The 27061-nt window shown below is 46.7% G+C and overlaps 1 protein-coding gene across 1 annotated transcript in view; it reads right to left on the bottom strand.

Moving 5' to 3' along the window:
- Positions 1 to 21995, bottom strand: part of SAMD4B (sterile alpha motif domain containing 4B) — a 36432-nt gene extending 14437 nt beyond the window's left edge. Inside the window, exons 1-2 of the mRNA XM_069549055.1 lie at positions 21726 to 21995; positions 8191 to 8592 (exon numbers count right to left, since the gene is read on the bottom strand). Of these exons, the coding sequence (XP_069405156.1) occupies positions 8191 to 8386 (196 nt within the window). The 5' untranslated portion in view covers positions 8387 to 8592; positions 21726 to 21995. The remainder of the gene's footprint in view (positions 1 to 8190; positions 8593 to 21725) is intronic.
- Positions 21996 to 27061: the final 5066 nt, after the last annotated feature.

Genomic DNA, 27061 nt, shown 5'->3' with positions numbered 1-27061 from the left:
GTTAATAAAAAATGGAATGTGGCCTGGCATATAGAACATATCTAATAAATGCTGATGGCTGCTTTTTAAACTGCAATCAGCCTCTAGATTCTACCCTTCCAGTTCATTCCATATACCAGATGGATTTATCTTCCTAAAGCACACCAGGATATCATGTTCCTGACCTGAAGCTTATAATGGCAACCAGCACCAATAGACTCAAGTTCAAGAGCTCCTAGCCCAACATCACCTTCATTTCTAGGGCATTCTTCCAGATAAAGACTTGGTTTAGGATACCCCATCTTCCCTGGAGCTCTCTAAATGCCATATTTATCCAAACTTCTACACTCAGGCTGAGAATCAAGGTTTTAGTCTGCAACAGTCTTCTTCCTCCTATCCAAATTATGAGTCTTTTATGGATTGCCTAAACACCTGTCCTTCTTCAGGACGTCTTCCCTGGCTACTCCACGCCTTGGGGATCTGGTGATGTCTCCTTTCTATACCAACCCATAGTCTGAGGGCCTATCTGTACTGTGAAGATGAGTGAGGCTTCCTTGTTCTCAGAAGTGAGCTCCCAGAGAATAAGGCCCCAAGCTAGTCCCACAAAGGAGGCCTTGGGAAGGAACTGTTATAGGACTGACTGTCCCTCCTTGAAAACCTTGTTATCACTTCCACGACTAGCTTAATGGAGTGGAGGATGGCAGGTAATGCTGAAGGGGAAAGGAAAAAGGACAAAGAATACCAACACTTGAAAAAAAAGACAATGATCAGGATCAACTCTATTCTCACTCTTGGGCAACTGAGCTCATACCTGCACCCACAGTGACGATCTTCCAACAATAAACAAGGGAGTTCTGAGAGGTGAGTTATTGGGCTAATGGTAAGGTCTCAGAAAGGCACAAAGGAGCTGAATGGAGCTAGGACCCCAGAGGGGAGAGTGATGAAAAAGAACAGGCAGTAATGTGGCCCATGTCCCTCCTCTCCTACTTACTGACATAAACATGATCATTGCAGAGAGCCCTTTCTCTAGCTTAAACAGAGACTTAGAATCATTCCTACCTGGCATGGTTGCCATGAATTTAGACCACAGCACAAAGCAGGACGTGAAGTAAGTCCTCAGTAAACATCAGCTGTCATTCCCAACACCATCGTGGTTATACCTTACACAAGCTTCTTCTTTTCAAATACCCACAAAGATTCTCAAAGCATAAGCTAACTCCCAGACCAGGAAACAGAGAGGCTAGGAATGGACATATACAGAAGAGGCTCAGAATTTCAGGCATCTGGATTTCAAGTGAGCCCTGATCTGGGTCCCTCTGCCTCCAATGGTGTCTCATATCAATATCCTTAAGGCTTAATACTCTAAGCACTTCTGGTCACCTCTGCCCACACTATAGGCTGGACACCTGGCCACTGGGAACATGGCATGAAAACCTGAGAAATACCTTTTTTATACACATTTATTTCTCTTAATGATGTGTCTGGAAATCTGTGGCTTGGGAATTCATATAAACTTTTAATTCTTACACTTGTAGCTCTAAGAAAACAAAACACATATAAGTCCAAACTCCTGGCCATATCAGTGCACCTTTTCTTGCCTGGCCTTTCTACCCTAAGCTGTTAAAGTGCTCAAGGGTTCATCCATTTATTCAGAGTCATCAGTTCATGCTTATCCACAGTACTGGCCAAAACAGAACTAACTACACAATAACAGTACTAAGCAAAATCCCATAACCCTCCACTGTATCTCTCCAATACCATTATCTTCTTCTTCCCCTTGTTCCTGGCTTTCCAGATCCCTTTCAGGACCTGGCACACGAGGCCAGGAAACCTCATCCCCTCCGTCTTTAATCTCCTGAACTAGCTCCCCATGACCATGAAGCGTTCTCTTAGGTCATCTCCATATCCAAAGATCTTTTCAAGGTGGGACAAGTCTTCCTGACTTCAGGGAGCCTTCACTGTTTGAGTTCTCCCACCTCCATATGCCACTGGATCACAGGGAAAGGAACTCCCTGGCACTCTATCTCCTTGACTAAGTCCCCAAGTTTTCAGTTCCTGATGAGAAGGAAGAAGAAATACAGTGACTGAAGATGAGGGACAGAAAGTCAAGGGCTTGCACCCCAGCTGTGTGGTACAGATGCTGGGACAACGTGCTTCCTCCTCTGTAAAAGAGGGGTCACAGGGCTGCTAAGAGGATTTAGGGAAGACTATCCACATAAAGCACCTGACAGAGTGTGCCCATAGTAAACATTCAGTATGTGACTCAGTGATAGGTGATTTTCTCCCTTCTCCTCCAGCGCAGTTGGCCTACCCCTTTAGCCCTACCCTGATGCTCTCAGTTGCTGTTGTTTAGTCCTTACAGGGTAGCTGGAGGCATCTGGGACAGAGAAAAGCCTTGTCTAGTCCCTCCCCCACCCCCAGAGTACTGCCAGGACTCCAGAGCTAAGGGACACAGTTTCTCCTCTGGTACTGCCAAGGGACATGACAGAAGAGCCCCACGGGTTGGGCTCAATGAAGGACCTTGTTCTACTGCAGTGAAAGGGGAAAGTGGTTTTAGATGAATGGAGGCTGACCCTAGGGAAATGTGTGTTCACGTATCTGTGCGGCAATGTGCTGAAAAGGGTGGGCCTCTCAAGACTGGAAAGCATCAGTGAACATTGGAGCTGGTCCAAGGACTCTGGGCAGCCTCAGGGCCCTTGGGGTGAGCCCAGTGGGGGCTGAAAATGATGGGTGGGGATGAAACTTCTAGGTTCCTGCCCAGATCAGAAGAGTCTGGCCCAGAGCTGAGGCACAGCAGAGTCCCAATGAATACTGGTACAGCTGAACCCAGACGGTCCCCTGGAAGGCAGTATTGTCTGTGTGTGTATAATATACCCTGTCTAGGATCACTCTGTCCTCAGGTCACTCTGTCTCATGTCCTAGCAGATTATATGGTGTAAAGAGTATAAGTTCAAGAGGCAAAACTGCCTGGATTCAAAATCTAGCTTTGCCTCTAAGACACAAGTCAGTATAACTGTGGGCCAGTCCTTTAACCTCTCTGAGCCTTGGTTTCCTCTTCTGTATTATGAGGGTATTTAAAGCCTTTAAAACACAGGGTTGTTTTAAAGATTCAATGAGATAATCATGCAAAGCATCTGATCTGTGTTAACTGCTCCATGCACTTCAACTATTATTGTTGTTGGCTGCTGGTTGAGATCTAGAGTCAAGCTATTTTGGGGCTAGAGGGAGCAATTCACATAGGAGAGCACATCTGGGTCTCCCCCTTAAGATTCCCGACAAGGGTGGGGAATTTCATGCAGTTATTTACCAAAAACAGACACGTTTCTGGTTCCTCTGAGCTAGAGGCACAATATGCAGTGATGAAATTCTGGAGGTGGGCGGATGGGGGAGGGGACTGGGGAATGCCATGACGTCAATGACTGCAGCTCACCAAGCTGCAAACCTGGACTCCAGAGAGGATGAGGGAGACTGTGTAAAAGTGCTCTCCTTGGCCAGGTGACCAGAGCTAAGTAGGTCATGACCCTGGGTGCTGCAAATCACAGGAGCCAAATATATCTTGGAGACTGCCATAAGAAGAAACTCATTTTTACATGCTGGGCTGTTGCAACAATCGCGGCAGCCTGTGGCACTAGTCAGAGGGGCTGGGTTTTGGCTTCAACATGCTCTTCTATGCTTCACCCCATCTCACACAAACGTAGGGGAGGGCAAAGGGGCTCACATTTTTGTTTGATGAACTGTGTTAGTAGAGCTTGAAAGGGGAGGGTGGAGGTATCAGAGTTGAGCTTGGGTGACTCACTCAGCCACAGCCCCCTCTTGACCTCAGTTTCCCCACCCAGATTCAATGAGCCAAGGAGGGAAGGGCTTAAACCTGCTGGATACAGGGACTCTGACTCAGAGAACAGGAGGAGAGAAGAAACGCAGGAAATGTGGCCCAGGAAGCCAGAGGACCAGGGAGAGAAGGAGACTTCAGCTTCCCGGGCCCCACCCTTGGGCTCCAAGTCATCATGGGAAGGCGGGGGTGGGGCGCGGGTGATAGGATTACTGTTGTAGCTGCAAGTAGGCAGGGCAGACAGCACTGAGACAAGGAACAGGGATAATGACAACGGGAAACCTGGGGCTTCTCCCTCCCTGGTTCCAGAGACCCCTGGGGTGTTGCTTTTCTGTTTCCAGGTTTTATCTCAGACTCTGCTCGCATGAAACCAACACTGGCTGCGTGGGCTGGGGGACTTCCTTCTACCCTTCTAGCTGCTTGAGAGGAAGGGACAGCCCAGCCCAGTGCCTCTTCCATGCCTCCCAACTCTCCACTTCCAGTAGGTCATGTGACAGTACCCTCACCACCTTAATGGGCCCACCCAGAGTCAGTGTCAGCAAGAACAGCAGTTCTCCACTGAATGTACCTAAGTGCCAAACAGCAAGCTTAAAAAACAGCAAAATCTCTGGAGATAGGACCTAGGCCTCAGGTTCTTTTTATAAAGTGATTCTGACATGAAGCCACCATGGGGACCCACTTACCAAAATTCAGCTCTCTGTACTCTCTGGCCCATTCTGAGGAGGCTATGGGAGGGTAAGCAGCTCTGACCCAGACCCAAACTTGAACCCAGGCTCTCCCTGGGAGAACTGAAAGAAGTAGCAGGGTTGGGTGGGTGAGACATGAAGTACAAACCCCCAGAAAAAGGCAGAGAATCTGCCTCACTGTTCTGCTCTCCTGGCCCAAAGGGATTGACAAAGAGCATCAGACCCTATAATAGGTAATCCTTATCCAAGAAAAGGTAGACCAACTGAACTCAAAGATTTGGTTTGCAGGGTAAGTGTGCGTCTTGGTGGGAAGGAGGGACAGGTTCTCTGAGGTGCCCATTCCATAAAATACTAGGAACTACTGCTGCACTAGGAGAGTATCTAGAACAATCCCTTCCTTGTCTAGATGAGAATCCTCAGGCCCAAGAGGGATGGGGCTGGCCCAGGTCACAAGAGGTGTTAGTGGCAGAGCTTGATCTAGAACTCTTGGGTGTCCTGATTCCTGTTCTCATGTCCCATGACAAATGAATCATCAGTACAGAATCATCTCTCAAAGTGCCTAGTCAGCAGAAGAACCAGGGTGCCCATTAACAGGCCTATCCTCTAAGGATTCTGATTCAGTGGGTCTGGGACAGGGGCCCAGGAATCTGATTTTAGGTCACATTCTCCCCCATCAGGTGATTCTGATGATGACGTAAATTTGGGAAACACAACAGGATGGGAAAGCCATAATGGACAAGAGAATGCAGAGCTCCTCCTACAAGGCAGGTTTCCAAGTCCAGCGCATAGCTCCTTCCTTCACCAGTGAGGTTGGGAGTGAGAGAGGAAACAGGCTTGGAGCCCCCATGCCTATTAGGACGAGGCATTCAGGGTCCAAAGGACTGATCTCTATGATCACCTCTCTTTCCAGTCATGTTTTTGCTCTAATCCTGGCAGGCTTCCTGCTCACTCCAGAACACACCATGGCCTGCCCTCTCTTCCCTCACTCTAAGTTTTCCCTAACTCTCCATCCACCTAAGTACCAACTTGTTTTATTATTACCACCTGACATGGGGCTGGGGATAAAGACCTTGATTCATATATTCATTCACCAGTCAAGTCATTGCAAGGCAGTTCTCAAGGACAGGCATTAACCACAACATCTTAAGGCCAACTGTCTGAGATGGGTCTCAGGTTCTTGGTATAAGGTATGTCATGTCTTTCAACGGCAGTGTGGCAACAACAGATATTTTAAATGTATATAACTTCAAACTAGCAGTCCCACAGAATTCTAGGAATTTATCCTAGAGATGCTTAAAGGGTACTCAATATAGTACTCCTTTTAAGAGCAAGACCTTTAGAGTCAAACTCCAGCTCCACCTCTGACCAGTTGTACAATCAAGGCAAGTCACAGACCTGTCTCATTTGTAAATGGGGGAGTTATAAGATCTTCCTTACAGAGCTGTTGTGAGGATTATGAATAATATAAGTAAAGCACTGCTTGATACAGAGGTCAGGCTCTCTGTTACTTTACTATTCTTACTATCAAGCAGCCATTAACAACAATGAGGTGTATGTGTTGAATAAGAAATGATCCTAAAGTTCCATTTTTAAGTGGAAAAAAAACAAATTAATATGTGTGATGCTCTATGTGCTAAAACCATCAAAATAAAGAAAAAGCTGGAGGGAGAACTTGAATGTACTCAAGTGCAGAATGTGCTTTAATGTGCACAGAATCTCTTATAAAACATACACAAATTGGGAATGTGGAAGTCTAGAAGACCTCACTTTTCATCTTTCATATGGTTTGATTTTACTGCAAATTTTGAAAACAAAAGGAAAACTAAAAATGCTCTAGTAAATAAACGGCAGTAAGCAACCAGCGATTCTGATAGATGGCCAGGATTGGCACCCAGGGCTCATCCAACTCTCTGCTCAGAATGGGATGGTGGGGATGCATGACCAAGCTGCTTAAGACACTGGTCTGCCCCAAAGGAGCTCCTATGCTGGGGGTACAGCCATACCACAACCACAGGTCCCCTGCCCTGGTGCTAGAACAGAGAAGAACCCTCCTTGGTGGGGAGGATGGGAGAACTGTGAAACAGCTGAGGTGTGAGCTGGCTGCAGCCAAGCTGGGTTCCTGCTGCTCACTGTCTGAGACAGGAACATAAGCTGGTGACTCCTGGCCTGAGGAACTGACTTCCCCTAAAACCATGGCACTTCTGTGATTTGTCAAAAAAAAAAACGTGACTGCTAAGGTGGGTAGGCCTCAGAAGAGGTGGAAGCAGTTCTGGGGGTCCCCAAATCCCAATCCTAGCATCCCATGATGATTTTTCTCACCTATAAAACGGGGAAAGCAACATTACCTATCTCAACGGGTTGTTATATGGGCGAAACGAATTACTGACAATAAAAACAACAATTAACATTATTGAGTGTTTACTACATGCCAGACATTGTTCTCAGGGCCCATAACTAACCTATAAGATAAGCACAGTTTTCATCTTGATTTTAAGGTGAGGAAACCAGGGCTTAGAAAGGTGAAGTTACTTGATTATATAGCAAGTGACAGAACTGGGATTTAAACCTAGACAGTCTGATTCTAGAGTCATGAAGAACACTTTTCAAAGTTACTATATAAGTAAAGTTAGTACTTGGCTTGTTGTAGGGACTCAGTGTGAACTGCTATCATGAGGAAGAAGGTGGAAACATTAGGGCACACTCTACATGGGTCCCTGGGTACCACCCCCATCCAGCTAGCTTTCAGGTGCATATACTCCCTCTCTTTGGTTTCCATGGGCTTCCCTTGTGGCTCAGCTGGTAAAGAATCCGCCTGCAATGAGGGAAACCTGGGTTCAATCCCTGGGTTGGGAAGATCCCCTGGAGAAGGGAAAGGCAACCCATTCCAGTATTCTGGCCTGGAGAGTTCCATGGTCTGTATAGTCCATGGGGTCGCAAAGAGTTGGACATGACTGAGCGACTTTCACTTCACTTTGGTTTCCATCTCTCCCACCTGTCACCAAGGTCAACACCTCTCCATCCAGACTTGGGAAGCCCCAGAAGGCCTGAATGGCTTCAGCAGTGCCCTGTGAGATAGTTCTCTGGACTGACTTCTATCTACAATTCAGGTCTGAGGGAGAGGTTCTAGAGAAGCCTTGCTTCACCCACACCAGTGTCACCCTCATGAGACAAAGAGTACTTCTTTACTTTACTGAGTGTTCAGGAAACTAATTTGGACTACATGTAAATTCAAAACTCTCTTGAAACTGTTTATGCCTTAGGTGCAACCTACCTTCGAGGGGGATAAAGAATAATATGACTTGTAACTTTTGGAAGAGTTCTAAAATTCCCTCCTAGCTCTGATGTCCTGGAGCTTGAGAAATGAACAAATGCTCACCTTCCATCCCCCTTTCATAGGTAATGGCTTCATTCTGTTCTTGTCAGCTGCCCTATGTAATCCCTCCTCTGCTGTGGGTAGTTTCTAATCTGCACTGCACTCCCCCAGGAGTGTCCCATTCCATGTCTGAGGATTTCTGACAGTAAAGCCCCAGAAGAGACATGATGATGACTTTAGAGGTCAGGGACTCCTCACCAACTAACAAGCCTAGAACCACATTTCTTAGCACCTTTGCTGGGTAGGCCTCCTCAGCCACCTGATATGTTTCCATCCCAGGTCTCCCTCCCACCTTGCGCCCATCTCTGGGGGTGGAGACTCACCAGCACTGTTGGCCTCCGACTCCAGCAGGTGAATGTCATTGCAGTCTGCCAGTGAGTGCTCCAGGCAGAGCTGCAGGAAGCGAGCCTGGGTGCGCGTGACTCGCTTCAGAAGTGACAGCAGGGCCACTGTCTGTTCACACTCATTCCAGCCCTTGAACCAGCCAGCAAGGATGCCCACCTGGTCTCGGAACATCATGGTGCCAGGCCTGGGGCCAGGGTGGGGGGACGGCGGTGGCGAGGGCCAGCGCCGTCACATGGTCTCGGCTCTGGGCTCCTGTTTCCTCTCCCCTGAGGGCCAGGGCTTGAGGACGTTCCCTGGCGTAGTGGCAATGGGTGATGAGGGGAAGAGGACACCTGCTCACATCAGGGGAGGTGTTGGTCCAGCCACGCCTCTCCAGGCTCCTGGAAAAGGAAGAAAGCGGGTCAGAGAGAAGGGACTGGAACTGGTCTGGTGAGTGTGGGTTCAGAGGTTAAGGAGGCCTGTCTTCCCCTTTAGCTCAACTCTGCTGAGCTCCTGGGATAAAGACAAAGCCAACACCAGATACTAAGCCAACTCTCCCTCCAACCTTCAGAGCCAGAGAAAAGTCTTGATTGGGACTCAGAGACTCAGACAAAGGAGAAGATGCTGCCCCTCACTTTTGGCTGTCACAGGGCCAAAGGAAGTGGATTTAAAGCAGAGAGTAAGTTGGTAAGATTTTCTAGATGGAAACAGGAGACAATGCACACTATGGCAAAAGATGTGAGTTAATGGAGACCTGGCCCCAGGTGACATGACTAAGCAGACATGTGATGCTGAGCACATGTCCTGACCTTGCTGATCTCTGGTCACCTCCTCTAGGGGGCTGGGCCGAGTCACTGCTTGCCTGCTAAAAGGATCCTACAGAGTCTGTGTATTATTTCAAATTAAGATGCACAAAGCTGGGATATGGGTGAGTGGTGACCCCAGTGGAGATCTCAGGTACATGGACAGCCATCTGATCAGCAACTGGGTGCCTAACGGTAGGAGGTCTTTTCAAAGATCTCTAACATGCTGGTGGGGCGGAGGGGATCTCATCCCCTCCAACCAAGCTCTCCCACTCTGATCTCTAAGACCCCATCTACCCTTGCTCTGAGGTGAATCTCTCCCAGCGTTCTTCCTCATTCCCTTAAGGATACTCCTGACTCAAGTCCTCTGGAGTGGGATGCCCCTTGGCTCTCAGAGATGCGAGCTTGTCATCCATTTTCCTAAAAGCCAAGAGGATACTAACCTGAGAAGGGGATACATCAAATGTTAAAAACTCCAAAGCAAGGAAGTGTCCAAATTCCTTAGGCAGGAACCACACAGAAGCTGTGTCAACTGGGCAGACAACAGATCTATTCTTCAGTTGATTGGTTTCTGGACACTACTCTGAAGCCTTTCTTTAAGTGGCTCCTGATCCAGGTCTCCACTCACATTTCCCCTGTCTCTCCTGAAACCCGTGCCCTTGGCTCCATCTCCCTCTGGCTGCCAAGAGGACTGAGAACTCCATACAAAGATTCATTGAACCTGCTGGGCTAGGTCTTAGGGAGCTACTGCTGTCTCCCTGAATTCCAAGCTCCTGCTGAGGACAACTGGGAGGCGCACCTGGCAACGGCAGTGCCTCACCCCACAGACCCTCATGGGCCACCTGAACAGAGCAAACTGGCCTGGCTGTCGATCCTTTTGGATACAAGAAACAAGAGAAAATGTGGGGGGAAATGAAACCTTATTCCCAATTAAACAACCCTCCCAGAAATCTTTCTAAACGACCTATCAGGAGCTTCCCCAGTGGCTCAGTGGTAAAGAATCTGCCTGTCAATGCAGGTGACACAGGTTTGATCCCTGGTCCAGGAAAATCCCATATACCACAGAGCAACTAAGCCTGGATGCCATAACTACTGAGTTTGTGCTCTAGAGCCCATGAGCTGCAACTACCGAGCCTACGTGCCAAAACTACTGAAGCCCTCGGGCCCTAAAGCTTGCACTCTGCAAGAGAAGCCACTGCAATGAGAAGCCCAAGCACTGCAACTAGAGAGTAGTCCTTGCTCCCTGCAACTAGAGAAGAGCCTGAGCAGCAACGTATATCCAGCACAGCCAAAAATAAAAATAAATACATTAAAAAAAAAAAAAAACAACCCAATGACAAATCAAATATTGCCTCCCTGGCTTAAAATCCTCCAATGACTTTTCACTGCATTTAAATAAAATGCGTAGAGGGCTCCCTGTAAGACTCTGGTGGCCGCTCCAACCTTACTGTGTACCGAGTTCTTGTTCACTTGGACTTATGCACAGCTTCCCCCAACCTATCTATGGCTTGCTTTTATTTGTCACTCAGGTCTCAGCTCAGTGTCACTTCCTCAGAGAGATCTTCCCTGATCATCCAAATCTAAGAAATTTCTGTCACTCTACTGAATTTATTCTACATAGCTTGGCACCCTCAGATATCTTATTTGTTTGTTGTTTCTCTCTTCCCAACAATTGCAAGCTACACAGCTGCCCAGGGCCCAGAATAGTGACTAGCACTTAGAAGGTGTTCAACACATACTTAATGAATGAATGGATGAATGAAGGTGAGCATGGAAGCCACACTTGGGACTTCTACAGCCCTTGGGGCAAAGACGACAGAAGGGATGATCAAAAGGATGGTAAAGTGATTTGGAAACCTTGCCCTAAGAGAAAAATTTGAAGGCACTGGGGAAATTTCCCCTGAAGAGAAGACTCAGGAGGAATGGCATAACTGACTTGAAATACCTGAAGGGGTAGCGCACAGAAGAATTAGAGTTGTTTATTTACTTCAGAGGAGAATCAGGGTAGATGGCTCTAAGTGAGAGGCAACCTGAGACAAGAGAAATGTTGAAAGTCAAGAAAATTCAGTTCTAGTCTTGCCCCAGCCACTGTGTCACTTTAATCTTTGAGCTAGTCTGTTTCCCTTCTCTAGGAGGTGTGAGATAAGGAGCTAGACTGGTCAGACATGACAAGTGGGTTTTTCCTCACAGGCTAACTCCAATCAATTGGTAGTGGCTGCCTGGAACACTGTGGTGAGAAGGATCCTAAAAAAATGAAGCAATAGGAATATCCATCAGTGGAGAATGATTAATAAATTGGAGAATACCTCATACAAGGGGATATTATGTAGTAATTAAAAATGTGCTTGGTTCTGACAGCTGAATACAAACAATGTGCTTCTAACTATGTGTAGTGTTTGATCTTTAACTACAACATAGAGTGTTACAATTAGTCCATAAGTACATAGTAATGTGTTCAGTCATTTTTGTAAAGTGAAAAAAAAAAAGCTGTATATAAACTCCTTATATATATTATATATGAATGCCTATGCACCTATATATATAGAGAAATGTGTAGAATGATACACCCTGTGCCATTCACATTGGTTACCTTAGGGAGAGGGAGGAATTAGTTATACTCTTTTCATATAACTTTGTGCTATTTCACTAGTTCCACATGAACACAAATTACTTTTGTAATTTTTAAAGATAAATTTAATTTTAAAGAAATCTAAGGCAGCATTCTACTCTCTGGCTCAGTGAGAGAGTGCTGTGATTGATTATCAATGTTTCCCCTGGATACTGGACAGATGAGTAGTAGTTCATGTGCCTGAAAAAGTCAGTTTCCCTTCCCGGCTCCAGTATTTTGTGGCTTTCAGTCCTAAGGAGACAGCAGCTGCCTCAACATAAGGAAGAATTTTAAAATAATGTATCTGTCCAAGAATGGAATTGGCTGCCATGTGAGGAGGTAATAAGCTCCCTGGCTGCTGGAAGTGGTCAAGCAAGAGGCTGGATGAACATCCCTTGGGAGTGGGAGGGATTCCTTCACTGGGTGGCAACGCATAAGACAGAAGGACATGTTACTATTTCAGAGGGAACATTTGTGATGGGATGTTTGGTATGCCAACAGTGTTTACGGCAAAAAGATGACCAAATCCACAAACAGACCTAAGTTGTGAACTCTTGCCTATAACCATTTTTACTGGGTGGTTACTTTTCCTAAGCAACAGCACTGTGCCCTCGAAATAAAACTACTGACTGAACATTAATCCAGCTTCTTCCCCAAGCCAAATGCTAGAAGCAAAGCCTTGGGACACAGTAGGATCTCAAACATTATGCTTACAAGGCCAGATTTTGAATGGAGCAGGCCGGTGAGTGCAATGGTGAGCTGAAAAGCACACACATTGTCTAAAGGGAGAATTTACTATTGAGCTCTAATCAACTGCTGCCATGTAGGAATTTGGGTCCAGTATTGTTAGATTTTTTTTTTTTTTAAAGAGGAGCCAGAAATCTAGATTTTTTAATTAAAATTTCCCTATTTTTAAATGTTGGCAACGAATTCATATTAAAACAGCAACAATGAACCCTATATAGAAGAAACAAAGCCTGTGGCTTAGGCCAGATAGACAGAAACTGTGAAAAGATCAAAAGTCTGATATATATCCCTCTCAAGGGCCTCTCTGGTGGCTCAGACAGCAAAGAATCTGCCTGCGGTGTGGGAGACTGGGGTTCGATCTCTGGATCTGGAAGATCCCTGGAGAAGGGAATGGTAACCCAGTCTAGTATTCTTGCTTGGGAAATCTCATGGACAGAGGAGCCTGGTGGGCTACAATCCATGGGGTTGCAAAGAGTTGGACACCACTGAGCAGCTAACACTTAGCAAGGGCTTAGAGAAGGTCCTACATCTTCAAGCCATTCCACTGCTCAGGAAACGTGATGAGGAGAGAGGACCTAGTGTCCAAGGAAGGCTTGGAGACTCTGCATGAAACCCTGGGGCTTTAGGAAACAAACGGTCACTATCAGGGGAGGGAAAAATAAGGAGTTTGGGATTAGCAGCAGATACAATCTACTATATATAAAACAGATAAAACAACAAGGTCCTACTGCATAGCACAGGGAACTATATTCGATATCTTGTAATAAACAATAATGGAAAAGAATATGAAGAAGACTACTCATACATAGCTGATTCACTTTGCTATACATGAGAAACTAACACAACACTGCAAATCAACTAAACTTCAATAAAAAGAAATGCATAGTTAAAAATAACCCCTAGAGGAAGTGTTCCTATGTTTTAGACAGAAGAATGCTGGGTGTTTGGTCCGGATGGTGACTGCAGACGAGGACTGGATGGCTTTCTTCCACCAAAGGGCCAAAGACCTCCAGCTTCTCTCCTGGGTGCTTGGCAACAGTGAGAAAGGATGACTTGGCTTGGTGAGATTAGCCAGGGCAAAAGCATCAGCACTGACTATTTGAAGGCATCTTACTGTGGTAGCAAATTACTATGATGGATTCAGTGGATTTGCCTGCCAAACATCCACACCCATCTTCTGGTACCAGGCCCCTAAATTCCCTTTGAAGAATTAACTGTCCTTCTTGGATCCAAGAGTAGACATAAAGTAAAACTTGGCCACGGAAAGCCCTCCCTGGACTTTGTTGTAAATACTAGGGAAAATAAGTTCTTGATTAGGGCTGCTCAGATTATACACTATTTCCTGATATTCCTGGTTGCCACTGCTGCTACCTCACAGTGAGGGCCCATCTCAGAATGAAGCCAATACAGATGAAAGCAAAGTCAAAAGTGGAGAGAAAAGAGAGACTTGTTCATATCATCAGAAGACCTGTCTCTAGCTAGTTGGAAGCCTCTCACCCCACTTCCTCATCTCAGACTTTTCAGTTACATGAACCAACAAATTCCTTTTGGGCCGAGGCCAGTCTGATTTGGGTTTTTACCACTTAACGTTTCAACTTTAAGCCTTGACTGTTCCCATACAGGAGAATTCACCACTGCTCTGGTCTCTTTATCCTTAGGTGACAAAAAATGACTCCCTGTCTTTGAGAAAAGACACTAGAGGGAACCCTTCTGGTTAAGTCCTTCAAATAATCTAACAATATGGCTACCATACTTGGTCTCTAAGAGACCAAGGAACCTTCTTGAGAAGCATCTTCCAACCCTGGAAGGTGGGAAATAGAGTAAAAAACTGGCTAAGATGTTCCAGGAAAAACTAGTCATTGGCTCTTTCTCCAAACAGTGAAAAGCAGCCCACATACAGGAAGCTCCTCTGGAGGTCAGCTATCCTCTCTCAGAAGTAGCACTGCAGAGTCAGTCAAACCTGACTGAACCAGAGCTCTCCTACTGACACTAACTTGCCATGCTGATCTTCCACAAGTAACTCAGTTTCTTCCTCAGTGAAGCTTAAGAATGAAATGAAACAATGTACATAAGATACTTAGAATGATGTTTCACATGTCTTCACATATTGTATTATGTGCCAGGCCTTATGCTAGTAGCTTTCCACCGATGAGCTTGTATGATCTCAAAAACTATAAACACATATATACATATCCTTATTTTACAGATGAAGACATGGGCACACAGAGAAGGTTAAGTCACCTATCCAAGATTACACAGCTAAGCTGAGATTTTTAAGGCCAAGCACTCTGGTTTTAGACTTCTTGCTTGTTTCTGTGTATAATGCTACAGCCTCCTGTATGTTCCCTTCTACTGCCTAGAAAGTTCAACCAAAGTGTACACACTTTAATGGCAACATCTCTGGACAAATGAGGGGTCCTATTAGCCTTCCCACCTATCCCTAGCCCTCGTAGAACATCCATGTAGCCCCTGGAGGAACTTGTTCATTTCATGATTATGATAATAGGCTAGTTACCTATGGTTAATTCACTATCTCAGCATGAGAAGAATAGGAGAATGTGAGAAGCCAAGGGAGCCCAACTTCTGTCTTATGAAAACTAACAATTATTTTCAGAAACTCCTAAAATATGTGTACAAAACATATATTATTGCCTCAACCAAGACTGTGGCTTTTGTATGAATGGTCCTGGAGAAGGGAAAGAGAGGAGGGGAAAAGCCAGGAAGGACCTCCTGGAAGATAACACAGCCTGGGGAGCTATGGGAAATTTGCATAATTTGGAGTAAGTGATTTTACCTTGTGCTTGTTTTCTCATCTGTAACATGGGTTTAATAATAGCACTTACTCTCAGTCGTGAGGCATAAATACCCTCACAGAGATGTTAGCTAGTATTATCATCCTGGATTCCTTGCTCTAATCCCACCATCAACTCCTGTTTGCTCAACACCAAACAGGTATCTGTATCTCCATTTTTACTACTACCACCATATTCAAGTCATCATCCTTTCTCATCTAGATGAATGTATTGCCTCCTGTTTCCATTCTTGCCCATTTTCCTTGCAGAAACCAAATTTTCTTTAAAAACAAACAGATCATGTTACTTTCTTGCTTTAGAAATCCTGTAAGAGCTTCCAAATGCTTGTAAGTGAAAATGTAAATTCCTTTTTATGGCCCACAAGACCCCAGATAATCTGGCCTCTGTGAACCACTCCAAGCCCCTACCCCTTCTGCCTTACTTATGCTTCAGCCACAATGATCTCCTTACACGTCTCAGGGGTTTTGTGCTGGCTGACTCCTCTACCTGAAATGTCCTTCTCCAGGTCATCATATGGCTGGTTCCTTTTCATCAGTCAGATCTGGGTTCATGTGTGCCCCAATCTTCCTCATCTCCCCAGTAGGAAGGAATCTTTGGTCTGATATCATTGTCAAAAAGTGTTTCTTCTAAGGCTATAGCTCTTCTGGAAACACTTAGACTGGAAGATCCATGAGGGAAAGGAAGACTGTGGCTGTATTATTCATTGTTATATATTCAATTTCTAGCACAGTGCCTGGGACATAACAGACTGTTAATAAATATCTGTGAAAAATTTCCCCACCTTGCAGGAGTCTTTTCTTGACATGTAACAATGGTTAAATTAGAATGCCCAAATCTCAGATCCTCTCACAACTGGTGCCTTCTTATCTTTCAGGTTATCAGGCTCAATTGTCACTTCCTCAAAAAGGCCAATTCTGACCACCCTGTGTACAGTGGACAATCCCCTAACCCATTCAATTTAATTCCTTCATAGCACACACCTATCTGACTTATTCATATATCTTCCCTCCATCAGAATATAAGATCCAAGAGCTCTAAGACCTTGACTATTTCATTCACTGCTGTATCTCCAGTACCTAAAAAGTGCCTTCATAAACTGTTTGACTGCTGGAGACATTTGAGATGTGCATACTCTATATAATAATGTTTTTCTGTTGCCCTCAAGCAGACTCTATTCAACAAATTTACCCTAAAACAAACAAAACAAAACTTACTCACAGTAACCTATTTAACCCTCTTCTAAAGCTCTGAGTACTGGAAACCCAAAGTTGAGGTAGGGAACTGAACACCAGTACTCCTGGATTCTACCACCTCAAGACTATAACCAAACCAAGTCAGTCATCTCATTCCTGTTTCTCCCAAGTGAAAATCGTTCAGTCATGTCTGACTCTTTGCGACCCCATGGACTATACAGTCCATGGAACTCTCCAGGCCAGAATACTGGAGAGGATAGCCATTCCCTTCTCCAGGGGATCTTCCCAACCCAGGGATCAAACCCAGGTCTCCCGCATTGCTGCTGCTGCTGCTAAGTAGTTTCAGTCGTGTCCTCCTGCATTGCAGGTGGACTCTTTTATCAGCTGAGTTACCAGGGAAGCTCTGTTTCTACTAGTGAGATCCCAAAGTCAAGTCTGGTGGGGTCAGACTAGCCAAAAACAATCTCTGGATCCAAACAATCATAGAGAAGAGAATGACTGGGGCTGGGGAACAGTGAGGAGGGGACTATCATCAACACTCAAAGGTCAAAGGATGGAATCACAGTTCTATCTGGTTCAGCAAGAGAATCTCTAAGAGCACCGCTCACCTAAAACATGTCTCTGAGGATCTTCTGTCACTGTCTCACACTTAGCTCAGAGAAGAAACTGTTTTCAAACCGGGGCTCTCAGCAAAGAGTTCTCTTTCCACTGAGACTGCTAAGGAGGCAGAGTTCAAGTCTGGGGTTGGTAAGGGCCATTTTGTTGTCACAAAGCAGAAACCAGCCGAGGATGAAGTTAAGTCAGTGGAGAAATGGGCGATTACTAGGAAGACTGTTTGAACTTCTGGATGCAGCTAGGTCTATCTAGGAACCATTCTAGTTCTGGACTTTTCAGTAACACGAGGCAATTAATTCTTTTTTTTTAAATTAAGCCAACTTGAGCTAAGGTAATGCCACTTATATCTTTAGAGTCTTGGCTGCTGCAAGATTTTTTTTTTTTGCTGAAACTGAGCACCTTCATATACAGGGCATTGTTCTAAGTGTGTGTTTGTGTGTCAGTCACTCAGTTGTGTCTGACTCTTTGTGATACCACGGACTGTAGGCTGCCAAGCTCCTCTGCCCATGAAATTCTCCAGGTAACAATACTGGAGTGGGCTGCAATTTCCTCCTCCAGGGGATCTTCCCAACCCAGGGATCAACCCTGGTCTCCTGCATTGTGGACAGATTCTTTTCTATCTGAGCCACCAGGGAAGCCCTTGTTCTAAGTACTATATACATATTAACTATTTAAGCCTTATAACAATTCTATAAAGTAAGGTATTGTTATTACCTTCATTTTTTAACTCTGGAAACTAAGGACTAGAGAAATTCAGTAATTTGTTGTAGGTCACAAAACGGGTAAGCAATGAGTGGGATGCAAATCCTGTCTACCTGAAGAGAAAATCCAACTCTGACTTCAGACACTATCATCCTGGGATGGACAGAGCCAGAAACCTATTTGAGCCACTTGTCCTCAATTTCATCCTTTGTAAAATGAGGATAATCATACTTAAGCTACCTCACAGAGTTCCTGTGAATATGAGATGAGACAATACACGTGAAGCACTTAAACAGTGACTGGTAGATAATAATTACTCAATAAACAATGATCATTATTACTCTTTGGGTCACTAAACTGCACCTGGCAAATACAGTGCAGATAGAGGAGATCTGTTTTCTTTCATCTGTGTCCTTCAGGTGAAGAGAATAGATGCCATGGGTTAGAGTCTTTCTTGCTTTTGATCAACTGCATAAGCTGCTTCCTCTGCCTGGAAGGCCAATCATCCTTGTCCCAACTCTTGTGAAACAGCACCCAGTCTTACCACCTCTTCTATGAAGTCTTTACAGATAGAGGGTTCCTTTTCTCACTGCCAAATTCCCACAGTATATAGTTTTTACCTCACATTCTGTCCCATGTACCTGACCAACCTCTCTACTGGGCTGTGAGCTCCCTGAAGGCAGACCCCAGTGTTACCCTTGTAATCTGTTTACTCTTCTCGAACTTAGCTGCCGGTTAGCCAATGATTCCCTACAACTTACAGAGGGAAGAGCCCACTTTGTGGAATTCAGAGAAGGACAAGTTACATCCCAGTACTTTCCAAACTCCCAATCTGGTCAGCGTGAGTGGAAAAGTACATGAAAAACTACAAGGGAGAAGATGAGTGGCGCTCTACGAAGTGCAGTGGAAGGCCCTGGGTAGTAACAGAATGAAGACTGGAAGGTGCCTTAAGGGAAGGGTGTTTATGTGGAGAAGGACAGATGAGGAATAGGTAAGAAGAGATGGACATGTGTGTTCAAGGAGGGAGCAACCTGAACCAGAAACACTGAAGGATGTGGGATGGTATGGAGCAGTAGAGAGGAAGCCAGAAGGAGAAAATGCTGAGGAAGATCTGAAAGGGAACCATTCAAAGGCAGAATCTGAAGTAATTGCTCAGAGGGTGGGGTAACCTTGTGGACAAGCCAGAAACCTTTCAAGGAAGGTAAGGAATCTTTTGGAAGGTAAGGACTTCACAAATGGGGCTCCCAGGAAAATGGGGGTGAGCAGAAGGGCACAGAGGCATACTCTGAGGCATCTTTCAAGGGGCCTTTATGTGGGGAAAGGGAAATCCTCTTAGAGGGCAGTGGTTCTCAAACCACATGCATCAGAATCACCAGGAAGGTTCCTAAAAACAGATAGCTACTGCCAGGCTTTCTGATTCAGTAGGTCTGGGTTGGGACCCAAGAATTTGCATTTCTAACAAGTTATCAGGTGATGCTTGTGCTGCTGGTCCAGGGTCAACACTTTGACTACTATATGGGGAGGGATTCTTTTGTGAGGAAGCTCTCAATGTGGAAAAGGAAGGAGAAAACTTCTGAGAGGAAAGTTGAGGGAGTCCTCAAGAAAAGTCTAAGGAAGGGTCTGTCTATCTCTGAAGGGAAGATCTGAAGGGAGGAGGGGTCTACGAAGATAGAGCCAAAGAAAAATGTCCTGAGAGAAAGAGCTCTGAGGGCTGGAACTTCAAGGGGTAAGGGTATCTCTTGAGGATCTTTTAATAAAAGGGGACACAGAGGCTCCTGATAGGGGAAGTCTGTAGGATGCTGGGGGCCTATGGTGGGATAATGGGGGAAAGCAGCTCAGATCTGAGAAGGATCTCTTAAGTTGACTTCACAGGAAAGAGAATGGAGGAGATGAAAGGGTATAAATGGAGGTTCTAAAAAGGATATGTAATAAGGCCTTGAATAAGGTTTCTTGGAGATGTCAGAGGGAGAATCTGAGAGTGTGTTCTGAGGAAGTCTCACAAAGTGGTACAGTTGTTGATGCACAGCAATTTTGGAGAAAATTCTCTAAAAGGAGTCTGTGGATGTGTGGTCTTCTGTGAGAGATCTTAGATTTACTGGAGCAGGATGACAGAGGTCTTTTTAGGAACAATTCTCAAAGAGCTCAGATGAGAAATCTCTGAGTAAAGCCTTCAATAAGGTATATGGGGAAGGTGGTTCTTCTGAGAGGGAACATGGCAATGTCATAGTAAAGGGTTTTTCAGAAAGAATTCTGGGACTTTCTAAGAAAATGAGCTCAGAGTTATTTTGAGGGAAGACTGCATTGGTGTTGGGTGTCTTTCACAGAGGGTTCTAGAGGATTTGAGGGAAGCTGTAAGGGTGAGTTCAGGGAGGGAATTATCTAGGAAAAGTCTCATAGTAAGTAAGTAGTAGTAGTGGTGGTGTTAGTCACTTAGTCGAGTCTGACTCTGTGACTCCATGGACTGTAGCACCCCAGGCTCCTCTGTCCATGGAATTCTCCAGACAATAATACTGGATTGGGTTGCCATTTCCTTCTCCACTCTCAGTAAAGCAGGAGGTCTGCAAGTAGTGATTCATGGGTTACTGGAAGAGTCTCTAGGAGAGGTTTTAAGGGCATATCTCAGAGGGCTCGTGGGGGTTCCGGGGGTCTCTGAGAAGGTATGAGGAGGTCTTAAAAAACTGCATCTCAGAGGGGTTGAGAAGAAAGGGTCTTAGGGTTTACAAGGGTTGTGAGGAGGAAAGTTCATCAGAAAGCGGGTCTATAAGGAGGGACCTTGAAAGGAGGATTCTAAGGGGGATTGAAGAAAATATCAGAGAGAAACTATGGGAAACCTTTTGGAATCCTAGGAAGCAATTTTTGAAACATTTTGTGTAGGTTAATGGGAAAGATTTGGGATACATAAGAAAGGTTTTGGAAGAGGCTCGTGGAATGTGGAAAGAGTTCTCTGTAGATTCAGGGGATCTTTGGAGATTTTTGGCATAAGTGAGGAGGGTCTCATGGGAAGATTTTTGGGGTATGTGAGGGTGCTCTATAGAGCATTTCAGGGTGGGGAGATTTGAGGAACATGAAGAGATCTTTGGGAGAGATTTTTGGGACCTGTGGAAGGGTCCAAAGAGATGACTTTTGGGATGTGTTAATGGAGAGGGAGTGTATATGGGAGATGAATTGGGGGAGAGGTGGGGCTCTAGGTGAGTTTTGAGGATCCGAGCCATTTCAGAGAGTCTCTTTGGAAGATTTTCCAGGGTACATCAGGAGCATTCCAGGGGAAGGGGCTCTGAGATTTGGGGGCCATAAATGGAAAATCTCCAAAGCGATTGCTGGTATGGGGATGGATGGGAGGGAAAATTCTTGGGATGTGTGAGAAGGAAGTCTGGGCGATATTGTTGGGATGTAAGAAGTAGGTCGCCGCGGGAGATTTCTGGAATGCATGGGGTCTGGAGGGGATTTCGGGGAGTCTCTGATCTGAAGATTTTTAGGGCTTATGAGGGAGGCTCCTGGAGAAGATATCTGACACATATTGTTGGAATACGAGGAGTGGCCCGGGGGGAATATTTCTAGACTGAGGAGGAGGACGGGGAATCTAGGGCCAGAGCAGGGTTCTCTGAGGAAGATTTTTGAGGCGTAGGACAGGGTCTGGAGCAGACGTGGAAATATCAGGGATGGTCTCTCGACAAGCCTTGCGCACGGCGGGAGGGGACGGAGGGCTTCGAGTGGATTCGGGGGGGTCTGTGGGCGTGCCCTCTAGGGAGCTGTCTGAGGTAGACCTGGGCGGGGGGATCACGAGATGGGCCGCTGGCTGGGCTCCCGGGCCACCCCGAGGGGCGAGGAATTCGGGGAGAAGCTCGAGAAGCGGCCTGTGAAGGCGACTCCGGATAAGAGTGCGAGAGATTCTCTCGAGGGTCGGGACCCCTGAGGCCCGCGCTCCGCGCCCGCCGCCGCCCGGGGTCCCTGAGGGGGCGGGGCCGCCCGCGCGGCCTGGGGCGCCCTGAGGTGAGCCCCGAGAGCCCCGACCCGCCGCCGCCCCGCGTCCGCCTGGCTCTGCTCGCCACTCACCGCCTCGGCTGCCGCCGCCGCCGCCCGGGCCTCCTCAGGCCAGCGCCACCACCGTCGCCCCCTCTCCGGCCCGCGAGCTCCCCTCCCTCCTCCCGCACCGACCACCACCGCCGCCACCGCCGCCGTCGCGCTGCGTCACCGCGCCGTGCGTCACCGCCCCTGGCCCCTCCCCGACGGGACCGCCGCGCGCCAGCATTAGTTGACGCCGCGGTGACGAACCGCGCGCTCGCCAACGGGCGGCGAGGGCAGTCCGAAGGGCGGGAGGTGTGCGCGGAGAAAGGCTGGGTCCCGGCGAAGAGGGGGGCCGCGGGGGTTGAACAAGGCCCACGAGGCCCACCCCCCGCCCCGTCGGATTGGTCGGCTGCTCAGCTGACGGGCAGTCGGCCCTGCGGGGTAGGGGGGGAAGAGGCGGGGCGCGCGGGGCGTTGCCATGGGCAACGGGCCCGGCGGCGCCCGGGATTGGGCCTCCCGGCCCGCAGGGGGCAGTCTCGCGCGTGTCTACCTCAGCTTTGCAACTAAGTCACAATTCCTGATTCTGGCGTTCAAGGCCCGGTGGTCCGCCTGGCCCGCAAGCAGGGCTCTAGGCCTGGGCCCCACCACGCGCTGATCATCCAGGTTGCGGGCAGACGCTAGGGCAGCTGGAGTCTCAGTTTCTCCATCGCAACCCTGAGTCTACTGCTGCTTCTGCTGCTGCTAAGTCGCTTCAGTCGTGTTCGACTCTGTGAGACCCCAGAGACGGCAGCCCACCAGGCTCCCTCCTGGGATTCTCTAGGCAACAACACTGGAGTGGGTTGCCATTTCCTCCTCCACTGCATGAAAGTGAAAAGTGAAAGTGAAAAGTGAAAGTGAAGTCGCTCAGTCGTGTCCGACTCTTAGCGACCCCATATGCTGCAGCCTACCAGGCTCCTCCGTCCATGGGATTTTCCAGGCAAGAGTACTGGAGTGGGATGCCGTTGCCTTGTCCGTCTGAGTCTATTGCTTCTCTCAATTGAGAATAGGACTGAAAGAGACGATGTATACAAAGCGCTGGGCACAAAGCAAGCGGTCATAAATGGGAGTCATTGCTCTGCCAGTAGTGACCTATTCATTTCACACACTGCCCTGGAGCAGCGTGAACTAAGCACTTCGGGGGCACTCACTGAAGGCTCCCAGGTGACAGAGGCGTGGCTGTTAGAGGAACCCAAAGAAAGGGAGTCAGAGAGGAATGTAGAGTTTAAGGCAGGGAGTGGTGGGAAATAAGCCATGGCCAGAAATTTGGCCACCTGAAAGAGTTTGGACTTGTCCCAAGGGCTCTGAGGAGCCATGGAAGGTCTTCGCCCCAAGGAGAGTCAGGGGGTTGAGGGGAGAGGAAGGTTGGAAAGCTGTCCCTGGCTTCTATATGGAGGATGGATTGGGGGGAATAAAACTGGAGCTGGGTGTTCGGGGAGCCAGCTGGGGTGGAAGAGGGGCGTTTGCATCAGGGGAGGAGGGAAGAGGAGGAGGAGTAGGTGCCAGGACCGATGCCCAGGAGCTTCGGAGAACTTACTCCGAGGCCACAGATGGTGAGGGAGGGAGAAATTCAAGACAAGGTCCTCTGGCTGGAAGGTTGAGGGGGAGGGGTTGGGGGCTTCCCTGAGGAGGAGACCCAGAGGTGAAGCAGGTTAGGAAGTTGCTGAGTCCAGTGTTGGCTACCCAGCATCAGGATTTAGGAGGCACCACAACCCCTGGGACTGGGGCTTAAGAGAGATATTGGGGCCCGAAGCCTATCTTTGAGAATGATCCAAGATAGTAAGTAAAGCTGTGGGAGTTAGTGACCTAGCCTGGGGAAGGTATGAAGAGTGAATGGAAACAAACACCAGATAGAACCTTGAGAAGAGGAGACACATAAGGTTTGAGCAAAGAAATCGACACTTTCAACAAAGATTGAGAAGCAGCAGCCAGAGAGAGCGAGGAGGTAAACCAGGAAAACCAGGCATCTCTGGCGCTGTGAGGATAGGCCGTTTTAAAAGACGGCGGGGATACATCACTAACTGCAAGCATTGACACCTCCGTTTAAGCAACAACTTTCAACACCATATAGAATGGTTGGGCTCCAAGGACACTGGTTCATTTATTTATTCAATAATATTTCTTGAGTAATATGTGCCAAGCATGGCTCAAGGTACTAAAATGTCCTAAATGTCCAACAACAAATGAGGCAGGCATGAAGCTTACATTGTAGTTGGGGGGCAGAAACAAATGATACTTTCAATGTTTATTTGGTATATTTCAATGTAACTTGGTGATAAGTTCTATAGAGAAAATGAAAGCAAGCTAAGGGGATGGAGCGGAGAAGGCAATGGCAACCCACTCCAGTACTCTCACCTGGAAAATCCCATGGATGGAGGAGCCTAGTAGGTTGCAGTCCATGGGGTCACTGAGAATTGGACACGACTGAGCGACTTCACTTTCACTTTTCACTTTCATGCAGTGGAGAAGGAAATGGCAACCCACTCCAGTGTTGTTGCCTAGAGAATCCCAGGGACCGGGGAGCCTGGTGAGCTGCCCTCTATGGGGTTGCACAGTCGGACACGACTGAAGCGACTTAGTAGCAGCAGCAGCAGCAGCAGCAGCAAGGGGATGGAGAAATGGGATCGGCACTGTTTTAGATAAGGGAAAGGCTTCTTTGATCAGGTGACATTTGACCAGAAATCTGAAGGAGTGAAGGGGTGAATCATGAAGGAAGGAGGGTTCAAGAAAAAGGAGCCAGCACGTGAAAAGACCTGATGTCAGGATCACTCTCAGAACCAGAAAAAAGCTAGTGTGGCTGGAGAGAAGTGAGCAAAGAGGAGAGTACTGAAAGACAAGATCCAGGATGTAACAGAGGAGGGATGGTGGCAGATAATTAAGAGCTTTTAAGGCCACTATAAGGACTTTTGCTTTTACCCAGATAATACAGGAGACATGAGAGAGTATTGAGTAAACAGGTATGTCAGTTGGTTTGGATTTTTGTTTTGTTTTGTTTTTTTGTTTTTGTTTTTTTTTGGCTTCACTGCACAATGTGTGAAGTTCACACTGACCAGGGATTGAACCCATACCCCCTGCAGTTGAAGCGTGGAGTCTTAACCCCTGGAAAGTGAAAGTGAAGTTGCTCAGTCATGTCCGACTCTTTGCGACCTCATGGACTGTAGCCTATCTTAACCCCTGGACCACCAGGGAATTCCTGGCTTGGTTTGGGTTTTATTGGGATCTCTCTCAACAGTCCTATGAAGAATAGAGGGTGGGGAGGGAGGTGGGAGCAGAAAAACAGTGAGGAAGCTACTATGAGAGTTCAGGCAGAAGTTGAAGGCGGCAGGGGCAGATTATAGGCTGTGGAAGGGGAGGAGTGAGCCAGTCTGGTTATGTTTGGAAGTTCAGAGGTGGCAGGTTTTAAGGTACATTGTCAGAGGAAAGAGATGGGTCAAGGATGACTCCAAGACATCCAGATGGAGTCATGCTGGCAGTTGGACATAAGAGCCTAGAGAGGCCCAGGCTGGGGAAATAATTAGGGTATCCCCCTTTGAATACTAAGAGACTGATGCTCTCAGGAAGATGGGAAGGAGGATAGAAAAGAGAAGCAGACTGAGGGCTGAGCCCGAGGACACATGACTCTTAAAAGGAAGCTGATATGTGATCCTGCAACCCCACTCCTGGGCATATATTCAGAGAAAACTATAATTCAAGAAGATATATATATACTCCAATGCTCCTTGCAGCACTATTTACAATAGCTAAGACAGGGAAGCAACCTAAGTGTCCATCAACAGAGGAAGGAATAAAGATGCAATGCATACATACAATGGAATACTACTCAGCTATGAAAAAGAATGAAATAAGGCCATTTGCAGCAGCGTGGGTGCACCTAAGGATTGTCATACTAAGTGAAGTAAGTCAGAAAGACAAATACTGTATCACTTATACGTAGAATCTAAACCATGATACAAATGAACTTATCTGTGAAACAAATAGACTCCCAGACATAGAGAATAGATTTGTGGTTGCCAAGGAGGAGGGGGGTGGGAAAGGGATGGATGGGGAGTTTGGGATTAGCCGATGCAAACTGTTACATGGAGAATGGATAAACAATGTGGTCCTCTGTATAGCACAGGGACCTGCATTCAAATCCTGTCATAAACCATAGTGGAAAAGAATACGAGGGACTTCCTTGGTGGTTCAGTGGTTAGGACTTTGCACTTTCACTGCCAAGGCCACAGGTTCAATTCCTAGTCTGGGTACTTTTATCCCACAAGCCTCATGGTGCAGCCAAGGAAATGAAAAACATTGTATATATATGTTTAGCTGAATCACCTTACTCTACAGTAGAAATTAATACATTGTAAGTCAACTGCGCTGCTATAAAATTTTAAGAAAGGAACTGAGAAGGGGCAGCCAGAAAACCCAGAGGAAATCCAAGCTGGGGTGGTGTTCCGGAAGCCAAGTGAAGAAAGTGTTTTGGGCACAGGAGTGATGGATGATATCAGATGCAGCTAACAGGGCACGGCAGATGAAGATTAAGAATTGACTATTGGGTCCAATGCCACAAAGCTCTTTGGTGGCCCTCTGATGGTGGTTGGCGGTGGTCCTTGTCATTGGAGAGAAACAGGAGTGAGTCTGCTGGGAGAGAGTTGAGCAAATTAGGAGGAGATATTGAAGGCAGCGAGTGTGGAAATTCTTTCAAAAAGTCTTGCTGAAAAGGGAAGGAAATGAATAGGCAAGAGAGAGAAAGTTTATAGGTTAGTTTTAAATTTTATTTATTTATTTTTGGCTGAAACATGTGGAATGCAGGATCCTAGTTCCCTGACCAGGGATCAAACCTGTGTTCCCTACAAGGGAAGCAGGGATTTTGCAGTGGATTCTCAACCACTGGACCACCAGAAAAGTCCCAGAGTTTTTCATTTTTAAGACATACCATGGTATGTAGGCCAAGGGGAAAGATCCAGTAGAGATAAGGGTACTGGTGATACAAGGAGAAGGAGGATAGCTGCAGGGATGCCCTTGAGGACGTTAAAGAGGGTGGGATCTGCCTACTGCTATGGGAGGGAACTCAGCACAGCGGGCCAGACATTGTGAACATACTCTATTGTTTGTGTGTATTTTTTCATAGAAATACAGAGGGGGTTCTCATAAATTACTTCCCTTTTATTTCTACTATATATGATAGTTAGGACATTATATTGATTTTAGGGAGAATTCATGTGTATAAATAAGTTGCCTTATCTAGGAATTTCATTCCAGGATGGGAACTGGGAAGAACAATACAAAATGTTCTTCATAATAAAGGAGGTACTGGTCTGATAGGATTAAACACCATTGTTGTAGTGCCCATTATAAGGCCCATG

Source organism: Ovis canadensis, chromosome 14 (assembly GCF_042477335.2).
Source record: "Ovis canadensis isolate MfBH-ARS-UI-01 breed Bighorn chromosome 14, ARS-UI_OviCan_v2, whole genome shotgun sequence".
Lineage (NCBI taxonomy): Eukaryota > Metazoa > Chordata > Mammalia > Artiodactyla > Bovidae > Ovis > Ovis canadensis.
Note: the sequence above shows the minus strand (reverse complement) of the source record. Positions and strands in the feature narration are given on the sequence as shown.